We start from the raw sequence: 11,776 nt of genomic DNA on the forward strand, positions 1-11,776 counted from the left end.
GTCTACTTCCTGGGGAAAACAAACATTCGTTCATGGGGGGTGGCGTTAACGGCAGTGCAAAGTAGTGACCGGATGGAGTGCAGCGCTGTCGGGAGGACTTCCTGCCAGCGGGAGGTTGGGAGGCCCTTCGACATTAAGGCTAAGAGGACGGCCTTCCATACCGTCGCGTTCTCTCTTTCCACCTGGCCGTTCCCTCGGGGGTTGTAGCTGGTGGTCCTACTTGCTGCAATACCTCTCGCTAGTAGGAACTGACGGAGTTCCTCGCTCATGAAAGAGGAGCCCCGGTCACTATGTATATAGTTTGGGAACCCGAACAAGGCGAAGAGGTCGTTCAGGCATTTAATGACCGTGGTACTGGTCATGTCTGGGCAGGGGAAGGCAAAGGGGAAACGGGAGTACTCATCAACAATGTTGAGGAAGTACACATTACGGTCAGAGGACGGGAGGGGCCCCTTAAAGTCGATGCTCAGGCGCTCGAAGGGGCGGGTGGCCTTGATCAGGCTTGCTCTGTCCGGCCTAAAGAACGGTTTGCACTCGGCACAGGTCTGGCAGTTCCTGGTTATGGTCCTGACCTCGATGGAGTAGGGCAGGTTGCGGGCCTTAATGAAGTGGTAAAGTCTGGTGACCCCGGGGTGGCAGAGGTCGTTGTGGAGGGTCTGAAGTCTATCACTTTGCGCGCTGGCGCATGTAATTCGTGACAGAGCATCGGGGGGTTCGTTCAGCTTACCTGGCCGGTACGAGATATCATAATCGTAGGTGGAGAGCTCGATTCTCCACCTCAAGATCTTGTCATTCTTGATTTTGCCCCTCAGCTTGTTATTAAACATAAAAGCGACCGAACGTTGGTCGGTAAGGAGGGTAAATCGTTTGCCTGCCAGGTAGTGCCTCCAGCGTCGTACCGCCTCCACAATCGCCTGGGTCTCCTTCTCGACCGACGAGTGTCGGATCTCAGGGCCCTGTAGGGTCCTTGAGAAGAAGGCCACCGGTCTCCCCTCCTGGTTAAGGGTGGCGGCTAGGGCGAAGTCGGATGCATCGCTCTCGACTTGGAAGGGGATGGACTCATCCACTGCGTGCATAGTGGCCTTGGCAATGTCTCCCTTAATGAGGGAGAAGGCTGCGCACGCTTCCTCCGTAAGGGGGAAGGATGTGGACTTCATGAGGGGTCTGGCTTTGTCCGCATAATTGGGCACCCATTGGGCATAGTAGGCGAAGAGCCCCAGGGTTCTCTTAAGTGCCTTAGGGCAGTGGGGGAGGGGTAGCTCCATGAGGGGGCGCATTCTTTCGGGGTCGGGGCCGATGAGTCCGTTCTCTATTACACAGCCAAGGATGGCAAGGCGCGAGGTGTTAAACACACATTTCTCCTTATTGTAGGTGAGGTTCAGCCGTTGGGCTGTACGGAGGAATTTCTCCAGATTCACGTCGTGGTCCTGCCGGTCGCGGCCGCAGATGGTGACGTTATCTAGGTAGGGGAATGTGGCCTGCAGTCCGTTCTGGTCAACCATCCGGTCCATCTCCCTTTGGAAGACCGAGACCCCGTTGGTGACACCGAACGGGACCCTAAGGAAGTGGTATAGGCGCCCATTCGCCTCGAAGGCGGTGTACTGGCGGTCCTCTGGGTGGATAGGGAGTTGGTGGTAGGCCGACTTAAGGTCGATGGTCGAGAATACGTGGTATTGTGCAATCTGATTGACCATGTCAGATATGCGGGGAAGGGGGTATGCGTCCAGCTGGGTGTATCTGTTTTTATGGTCTGGCTGTAGTCGATGACCAGGCGATTTTTATCGCCGGTCTTAACGACCACGACCTGGGCACGCCAGGGGCTGTTGCTCCCCTCGATGATGCCCTCCTTCAGGAGACGCTGCACCTCCGAGCTAATGAAAGCTCTGTCCCCAGCGCTGTACCGCCTGCTCTTGGTAGCGACGGGTTTGCAGTCGGGGGTGAGGTTAGCGAACAGGGAAGGTGGCGGCACCTTGAGGGTGGATAGGCTGCAGGTGTTACGCGGTGGGCGGTTTAACCTTCGCTGGTTGTCGACTGAGTGGGGGGAGGGGTCCACCGTATGCTAGGGTTACACTTTGGAGGTGGGATTGGAAGTCCAGCCCTAGTAGGACGGCAGCGCAGAGCTGGGGGAGGACGAGGAGTTTAAAATTTTTATACTCTGTACCCTTAACCGACAAGGTCACAGCACAGTAGCCGCTAATGTCCGTGGCGTGGGACCTCGATGCCATCGAGATTCGGTTGCGCGTTGGCAGGACAGGGAGGGAGTAGTGGCTCACCGTGTCTGGGTGGATGAAGCTCTCCGTGCTTCCGCTGTCGAACAGGCAGGTCGTGGCGTGGCCGTTTACTTTGATGTCCATCATCGACTTGGACAGGTGGTGTGGGCGGGCTTGATCCAGAGTGACGGAGGCTAGTGTGTAGGTAAGCGAGTCGTTGTCGTCTGCGGGCAAGGCGGTCGTCGGGCCCGGTGGCAGTCGGGCGTGGTGGGTAAAATGGCGTCTCCCACGAGGTAGGACAAAATGGCGGAGAAGATGGCTGCCCCCATAACTCACAGGTACTATTGGGGTCGGTTGCCTTGATCAAAGATGGCCGCCCCATGACTCACGTGTGGGGATGCTGGCCTCAGTTGCCGTGAAAGAAGATGGCCGCCCCCACAGTTCGCATGAGGCACTGCTGGCCTCTGAAGATCTGCTCCTGCAGGCCTTAGAGAAGTGGCCTTTCTTCCTGCAGGTTGCGCAGGTAGAGTTCCTGGCTGGGCAGCGCGACCTCGGGTGCTTCTCCTGGCCGCAAAAGAAGCAGCCGGCGGCCCGATCGCAGGTGCCCGATGTCGGAGCCGGTACCGGGGGTGGCGGGCCCGGTCGGGTCCGGGACGCCGACGCTGAGGTAGGTCCCGGGGGCGGCGCTGCGAAGGGTATTGCGGTAGGGGTCGGGCCCGAGTCCCAGGGTCGCGAGCAGTACCTGGAAAACGCCTCCTGGTCCTGATGGGCCACCTCCAGGGAGAGAGCGAGGGCTTCAGCTTTGTCCAGGTCGAGGTCTTTAGCTTCAAGCAGTCTTTGCCGTGAGTAGTCGGACTGTAGGCCTTTCACAAAGGCATCGCGGATATTATCTTCCGTATTTTCAACAGCCGTCACCGCTTTAAAGTCACAGTTCCTGCCGAGTGCTCTTAGCGCCCGTAAAAATTCAGCTACAGACTCTCCTGGCTGTTGCTGGCGGGATCTTAGGAGGTGCCTGGTGTACATGTAATTTACCGGGCTGCGGTACTGCTGTTTCAGTAGGTTGATAGCGGCCTCGTATGTAGTCGTGTCCTGGATGAGTGCGTATACTCTCGGGCTCGCTTGGGCGTTCAGAAGTCTTAGTTTGGATCTCTGCGGGACGCCGGATTCTTCCAGGTAGGATTCGAAGCAGTCCAGCCAGTGTTTGAAGTTGAGGGCTGAGTTTGCTGCCTGTGGGTTTAGATCCAGGTACGGTGGTTTGAGGGCTTGCAGCCAAGCCGGCTGGCGTAGCCCGGTGTCTGAAAGCTGCTGTGGCTGTGCTTCTGGGAGGGCTTCTGGCTGGTCAGTAGTAGACATCTTTAAAATTTAGTCAATAAAATTGATATACCTATCAATTCGTCCAATAAAAGGCGACGAGTTAGGAACGTAACTAAAGGTTTTTATTGACTAAATAACAGAGCCCACCCTCGTGGGTGATCGGGTCCAACAAGGAGGAATACCAGCCAGTCGACTACCTTTATACCTGGGCAGGTAGGTGGAGCCATGGGCGGAGTCGGAGGTGGTCAGCCCAGGTATAACAGCGCGACAAGAGGCGACCTTGTATCGTGATACAACAGTGATAACGGTGATAACAATACAACAGTGATAACTATAGTGTAACGATAAAAGTGGTTTACCACACTAATCCATGCAGATGAGTCCCAGGATCGATTCCCAGCCTGACTTAGCTGATATCAGTCGGGATGCTGCAATTCGCCTCAGTACCATTGACTGTGCAGGGGCAAAAAATCAGCCAGGGTTGCTGCTCCTGATTGCTGTTCCATCACCCTTAGTGAAAAATGCCATGTGTAAGCATAAGGTGGGAACAGAATCACGTTCAGCTGTGATAGAATCATAGAAATTTATGGCACAGAAGGAGGCCATTCGGCCCATCGTGTCCGTGCTGGCCGTAAAAGAGCTCTCCAGCCTAATCCCACTTTCCAGCTCTTGGTCCGTAGCCCTGTAGGTTACAGCACTTCAAGTGCATATCCAAGTACTTTTTAAATGTGATGAGGGTTTCTGCCTCTCCCACCCTTTCAGGCAGTGAGTTCCAGACCCCCACCGCCCTCTGGGTGAAACAAGTTCTCCTCAACTCCCCTCTAATCCTTCTACCAATGACTTTAAATCTGTGTCCCTTGGTTATTGACCTCTCTGCTAAGGGAAATAGGTCCTTCCTATCCACTCTATCTAGGCCCCTCAATTTTATACACCTCAATTAAATCTCCCCTCAGCCTCCTCTGTTCCAAAGAAAACCACCCCAGCCGATCCAATCTTTCCTCATAGCTAAAATTCTCCAGTCCTGGCAACATCCTCGTAAATCTCCTCTGCACCCTCTCTAGTGCAATCACATCCTTCCTGTAATGTGGTGACCAGAACTGTATGCAGTACTCTAGCTGCGGCCTAACTAGTGTTTTATACAGTTCAAGCATAACCTCCCTGCTCTTATATTCTATGCCCTGGCTAATAAAGGAAAAATAAATGATAGCCTCCTTGGTGAAACAGCATGCTGCCACTCTGCTGTTTCGGCTTGTATAAGAAGGCGAGCTGGTGGAGGGTTGCTGGTGCCTTTTGAAAGCCACATCCCAACAAGAGTCAAAAACAAGGGGGCGGGAGGGAAGAGAGAGGGATTGTTATCGCAGCTGCAGTGGGTGAAATGTCTTGCGGTTGTAGGCTAAGACATGCCTGTTATCTCCGGAGACTCCATTCCCAGTCTTGAGGCGTGCAAGACAAAGATTGCGGAGGTGTTCCATCCATCGGTGTTAAACATTTTGAAGCTATTCCAACTGGTCAGTTTTATCAGTACAAGAGAAATGCCGCCTACATCTCGAAGCTTCTACATGAAGGTACTTGCAACATAATTGGAAAAATGGCCTTACTGAAGATTCTCTCATTTGGTGGCCATGAGTGGATTTAAATTGGAGGCATTGTGTAGTTCAGCAAGGATGGGGGATGATAGATTAGTGGGAGCAGGATAGGATCCGAGCAGCAGGATTTTGAACGATTTAAGTTGATGGCAGATGGGAGGTAACATCGGAATAGTCGAGTCCAGAGGTGACACAGTCATGGGTGAAGGTTTCAGCAGTGGATGGGCGGAGGCGGGCGGAAGCAGAAAGAAAGACTTGCATTTGTATAGCGCCTTTCAAGACCACTGGTGTCCCAAAGCACTTTACAGCCAATGAAGTACTTTTTGAAGTGAAGTCACTGTTGTAATGTAGGAAACGCGGCAGCCAATTTGCGCACAGCAAGCTCCCACAAACAGCAATGTGATAATGACCAGATGATCTGTTTTTGTTATGTTGATTGAAGGATAAATATTGGCCAGGACACCGGGGAGAACTCCCTTGCTCTTCAAAATAGTGCCATGGGATCTTTTACATCCACCCGAGAGAGCAGACGGGGCCTCGGTTTGACGGGGCCTCGGTTTAACGTCTCATCTGAAAGACGGCACCTCTGACAGTGCAGCACTCCCTCAGCACTGCACTGGAGTGTCAGCCTAGATTTTTGTGCTCACATCCCTGGAGTGGGACTTAAACGCACAACCTTCTGACTCCGAGGCGAGTGTGCTACACACTGAGCCAGGCTGACAGTCGGCAGTCGATGTAGGTGTACATGTGCAACTTTGTAACTAGTGTCTACATTACCATGGTTCATTGGATGACAATTTATACAGGCCAGATCCTGGAATAAAACTAGCATGGGTTCCTTTGATTTTTGTGAGTTTTATGCTTGATTTATACTGAAATAAACTCTAAGCTCTCGTACAGTATTATACAGCACATTGCGACCCACAGCTGAATCTATATTGGAATCTGTTCAGGAGATGATTTGTAGTTTGGATTGGGTTTTGTCGCAACATGCGATTAAATTGAGTAATGAAACTATAAGGGACATTTTTCTACAGTTGCCAAACTTTTGTTGCACTTGTAATGTAGTGCTTTTTCTGTAAACTTTCAGAACAATTCTATTTGTATCTACCAAAGTGTGCATTAGAATTATCTTCAATGTTCCTTCCCAACCAAATGTAACAGAAATGTGTTTTTTGCTGATGACTGAAATGTGCCATGTTTGGGAAGACTGCTGCAGCCAGAGGGTTCAAGCGCGCTTCAGTGTTTGCCAAGTTATTGAAGTCGCACAGCAGAGTTGAAAAGAAAATGCTGGACCTGGACAGCAGTTCTGTCAACATCTGGAAAGGGAAAGGACAGCGGTTTATGTTCAGGCGCAGACGATCAGTCTAACCTGAAATGTGAACCCATCTTTTCTCATTGCAGATGCCGATGGACCTGTGTTTGTCAAGGGTTTTCTCTCTCTCTGCATAACATAGCGGCAACAGTTAGTGACCTCCACTCCATAGCTCAGCACCCTTGTGTGTTGAGTGGCTAGGCTATACTGACTAGGAAGCTCCCCTCCCTGGTCTGTGCTGCTCTCAGTGGGGACTCTAGGGCTAGGGAGAAGAAATCAGCTGGGGGGGGGGGGGTTCCCATTCCCAAGTGCTAGCTGATGACTTCTCCTGGATGTGAGAGTGCGGGGATCACTGGTGAGGACACGATTGGGCTCGCCTCTGTGAGCACTGCAGTCCAATGGCCCGTCAACACCACCTGTCCACATCCCCTCGGGCAAGGGACCAGGCGATGCTCATGGAACCATTGCCAACCTCTCTTCCCTCCCCCAGGTCGGCCATTGATGCTGCAGGTGACATGGAGTGCAAACCTGGGTTCTGCCTTCCTGCAGCTGAACAGTGTCCGCTTTGTACCCCTCCCAGGAACTTTAGCCCTGGTCTCTCTTGGAGAGCGACAGAGGAGTAAATGGGCAGAAAAATAGCAGGATTTATTGCTTCAGTATCTTTCTCCTGGAACATGTGATGGGTCGGAAGGTCTCTCCACCCACATCGCTTTAAAACTAGATTTGTCTGTAAACTCTCTCTCTCTCTCTCTCTCTCTCTCTCTTGCACACCTTTCTGCTGTTTTAAAGATCATGTCGTACTTTTTATCAGCTGTGAGGGGGTAAATTGAGGGAATTTGCTAGATCCTCACCCACTGGGAATATCACATTTTAGACTCTCCAGTAATGTGGCATTGTGCTGAGGTGGGAAATGGGAAAAGGCCAGTTCTGTTGTAAATTAATTCCCCTGAACTGAGTTTTAGGCTCTAAATTCCAAATGGTTTTTTGTGTGAAATGTGAGGTGATGTTTAGAAGAGTTTTGACTGCATCAATTATATTGTGTTTTTTTTTTCTTCCTAAATTTAGGGAAACTGGAGACCGGAAATGGAGAGCTGGCTGTGTGTAAGGGTGATTGAAGAATTCGAGCATCAATCCTCAGGGTTCAGCAAAAGGTCAAGCCTCGGAGGACGGGAACCATCCAAATGAACGTTTCTTCAGAAAAGCCTTGTGGCTGAAAAATAATGGCCTTGTTTATGCAAAAAAAAAAAAAATCTACATTTGCCAGGGGTGCTGCACCTTTTACTTTGTACTGTAGCTACGAGTTGTATGGAAGCGGAGAAAGGAAAGCTGTCACCGTGCTCCTGTTACAGTTCATCCAGATTAAAGGCCTCCGGAAGAGAATGGCTGGAGCTGGTCTAATTCTATTCGTCATTCTGGACTGTGCAATTAAACCGCCACCTTGTGGATATGGATGATATGGGCTTGGACTGCAACAAGATGTGTCACAAGGTGGTCTGAGACTATTTAATCGAGTATAATATGTTTGCCTTGTCTAAACAACCAATTATAAGTTTAAAAAAAAATCAGTAGGAAGCACACTTATTGTATAAAATGAGGGGAATTGGGGATTGCTTTATCTGTGAATCACCAACCAGCAGCCATTTAGAAATGTATTCTCTTTATTAACTTATACTGCATCAAGACTATTAAGTTGAAAGCAAAAAAAAAAAAAAAAATAAAATAAAATCCTCTATCATAAATTAGAGACGGCCTTTCCAATGATCTAAATCAAGAAGTCACTTGCTGTATCCAGCCAGTGTTTTTGAGACTGTTAAGTAGATGACAACGCTACCCTGTTAAATGACCAGCCACGTCTACCAAGGTGCAGGCTGTGATTCTATATTTGAGAGAGGACAACTGAAAAGAGGTGAAGATTTTTACTTTTTCAGTGGACCCAAAGCTAAATTGCTCCTAGGAAATAGCCAAGCAAGGGGCTTTGTTTTGGTGTTTATAATGTGCAAAATTTGAGTTATTTAACAAGTCTAAATAGATCGTATGTCAGGAGTTAGAGCTCGCATGTAATTTAACATAATTAATACATAAATCTCACCTCCAACCCTTCATGAGGTTTATCCATTCCACTTCAACTGATTTATTTCTATGTTCTTGCATCCTTCTCTGGATGTTGAGCTTTAATTGAGTTTTGTTGGGGCGAATGGCGTGTTAGCTTTATTTCACTCGTCTCGGGTGAGAATTGAATTGCCTTCAGGTTTGTTCCAAAGGAGTAGGACAATACGGTAACTTTTCTTTCAGTCATTCCAAAGCTGTCTGCAAGCTCTCCGATCAATGTGTACCAAGGACTTGATGTGTAATCAAGTTGTTCTTCAAAAATCTTGTTCATAACCAGTGACTGCATAAATATGACAGTCAGCAGTTATTTTCCTGTGATCCAAAGGCTTTGTGCAGTGAAATCTTTAATTCTGTTTGCCTTGATTTGTAATGAAGCAGCTAGTATTTGAGAGGCTTCCTCTGCACTTGGCTTCATAAGCTCCTTTCCAAAGCGAGTGAGTTCTTCCTAAACTGTCATGGGTGCGGAGAGAAGGGGAGACATTCAATACAGATGTTGCTGTCCACTCGGCTGTTGCCCCTTTCCAAACACATGCACTGTCTAGGGTCAGAATGGAAGCTTTTTATTCCGTCTTTAAATTTACTTTTTCTGCCCCCCCAAGGTCTATAGGGCGAAACGCACTTTCCTACCATTCTCTGTTAACGTAAAGCAGGCAACTAAACTCAGCCACAACTTGTCTTGAAAGGATCGTTCAGCTTAATCTCAAGGGTGGGAATTTGATGGCGTTCCGTGGTGATCATCCCACCAAAAGCAGATGTCAAAGTCGGGTGATGGCACCTGGAAAGTTTAAATGATTCTCTGAAGCCCTGTTCCACCTGACTTGGTTGCTGGTGGCTAGTTCTGTTGGTGAGTCAATAGTTTAGCGTTGAATATTGAGGAACAAATGGTGCGAACTTGACTTAATCTTTCAATGAGTATTCGCAGCAACCGACCGTTTGATTGGATTTCAGGAAAAAAAACTTCTCTCAAACTGTTCTATAGCTTCTCCCACATCTGCATCCTTTATTTTATTGACATTTACACACTTGCCCACAGATTACTCTGATGTGCCCACCCAGTTCTCACTCATTACTGCTGTGTAAAATACAATTTGTGTGTTGCGTTCAGTTGCTGCTGCTGCTGCTGAGTGTTGACTGGAAACACAAAGTCTTTATCATTAATTAGATTTTAATACTCCACGCAACGCAAGTCCACTCACTGCCAAATTTCACCTGGAAACATGTAATTACTTTTCTGTAGAATAGATCCTTGTTTGATTCAGCGATTGACCGGTCGTTAAATGGGTGTGGTACATCTCTGGGATATTGTAAGCTTAATCACGTTTCAACTGTGCTAGTTAAGGGATGGGTGTGTATTTTTGTAAAATGATTTGCTCATTGAGGGTGACTATTTTCGCATAGAAAATTATAAAGGTACATTGGAGTTTGCACATTTTGTGTTTAGCACCGTTTTATTTCTAGTGCTGAGAAAATATCAAAGAGCCTGGTTTTTATTACTGACCCTTAAAGGGCCCTCAAACTGACCACCAGTACCAATTATTTTTTAAAACTTCTTTACAAAGAGCACTTGCAAGGAGACACCTGCAGCCTAACGAGACAATATTTGGCTTACGTAAATTAATATTTAAATGTCATTTTTATTTTCAATCTTTAGGCCTATTTACGTGGCAGAAGTAGAGCCAGGTTAAATCAGCTGAAGCCAAATTAATGTGCGCTAACATTTCCAAACTGTTTACAGGCCAAAAGGTCAATTTGAGTGCGGGGTGGAAGAACATGACAACAGGTGCATTTCGTCCACATTACTATGTCCTATATTTGAGATTTAATTCCACAATCTCTCGGGCTGCGCTTAGAAGTTCAAACTCACTTCCACGATCTTAAATCTACGCTAAGTTAAATACTTCAAAGGTATTCCATCACTCTCCTAAATCATTATGTTGTGGACCATTGGTTTCCTGTACAAGAACCCACTCTCTTTACTGGACATCTTTCTGGGACCTCGGCACGTGTGCTCCATACTCTATAGGACACTACTGAGGCAGTGCAAACTCTTTCTTTTTAATGAGTGGTGAAAAATTTATCAATTCCCAGCACCGTAAGTGCCAGTAATAGACGACGATTCTTCACAATGAAAGAACACACAGTATTTATCAGGTCTCCAGATTTTGAATCTTTGTACTGATGGGGCTCCCCAGTTTTCCTGCTGTAACCGGGCACATAGGAAGGGTTCCACGGGTGTATATTACAATGTAAATGTTGAAAATCATTTAATAGTCTTTGTTTCACTTTCTGCACTGGCCAAGAATTGCAATTGCTGTTTTAATCTTGGATTAAACTTCCCAAACGGGGATGAGTGAGCTGGTCTGTGAATCAACAGCCATAATGCAAACTAAAGGGACAACCCTCACCTGTTCACCTAAGCAGCAGGATGGACTGTAGCCCTTTGCCTCAATGAGGCAAATGGGAGACAGTGTCATTCAGGAAGCCTAACCAGAGGAATTGTATCTTTACGTGAGAGGTTCTCTTGAACACCAGTCATTGATGTTCAGAGCCCTTTGAACTGCAAGTCACCAGCTCCTGTTGATTGGACCACTTAAAGTATGTTGATATTTGTTACATAAATAAGCAAGAGTTTGAATGAGTTTAATGTATATTCCCTGTAGATACACATGCTATTCTTATGATGATTTGGTTCAAACTGAGACATTGAGGCCCAGCTCCCTCATTCCTTATTCTGAAATATATATGTCTGTACTGCCAATTTTATGAATCTTAACTGCAGTGTGAATGCAAAGAAATAAGGATATACTGCACATTGTATGTTTAATATTGCATTTTAATTGCAGCCTAGTTGGCCATTAACATGGGCTATGGCCTTAATTATTATGAACTTAATCACTTGGGTATAAACTATGATTTTCAAAGTTTTTTTTAGGAAAATATTACTAGTGCAATGACATACATATATATATATATTTCTTTACTGTTAATAAATTAGCAAATGAATTTCCAACCTGCCTGTTTAATGTGTCTATCTTGAGCATTTATATTTGAGCTAGAGGTGGTCTGCTCCCTATGACACTGTATATGGTCCCTGCGAAAGATAGGAAATTAATAAAATCTCATGTTTTATGTCATCAACTCCTGAACTGATTAACATCCTTGTCAGTTTAACTCCTGAATTAATTAGAAAGAATTGTCATTGGAATTTAAAAAAAAAATAGATCGGCTTCTGTGCAGTTCCA

At 47.2% G+C, this 11,776-nt stretch overlaps 1 protein-coding gene across 4 annotated transcripts in view; it reads left to right on the plus strand.

Moving 5' to 3' along the window:
- nhsl3 (NHS like 3) overlaps positions 1–11,544 on the plus strand; it is a 309,388-nt gene extending 297,844 nt beyond the window's left edge. For all 4 annotated transcript variants that reach the window (XM_085962936.1, XM_085962937.1, XM_085962938.1 and 1 more), the window contains exon 7: positions 7,491–11,544. In XM_085962936.1, coding sequence (XP_085819062.1) covers positions 7,491–7,540 — 50 coding nt within the window. In that variant the 3' untranslated portion in view covers positions 7,541–11,544. The remainder of the gene's footprint in view (positions 1–7,490) is intronic.
- The last annotated feature ends 232 nt before the right edge of the window (positions 11,545–11,776 follow it).

Source organism: Somniosus microcephalus, chromosome 20 (assembly GCF_052327205.1).
Source record: "Somniosus microcephalus isolate GS21.2 chromosome 20, FLI_Smic_1.0, whole genome shotgun sequence".
NCBI classification, from domain to species: domain Eukaryota; kingdom Metazoa; phylum Chordata; class Chondrichthyes; order Squaliformes; family Somniosidae; genus Somniosus; species Somniosus microcephalus.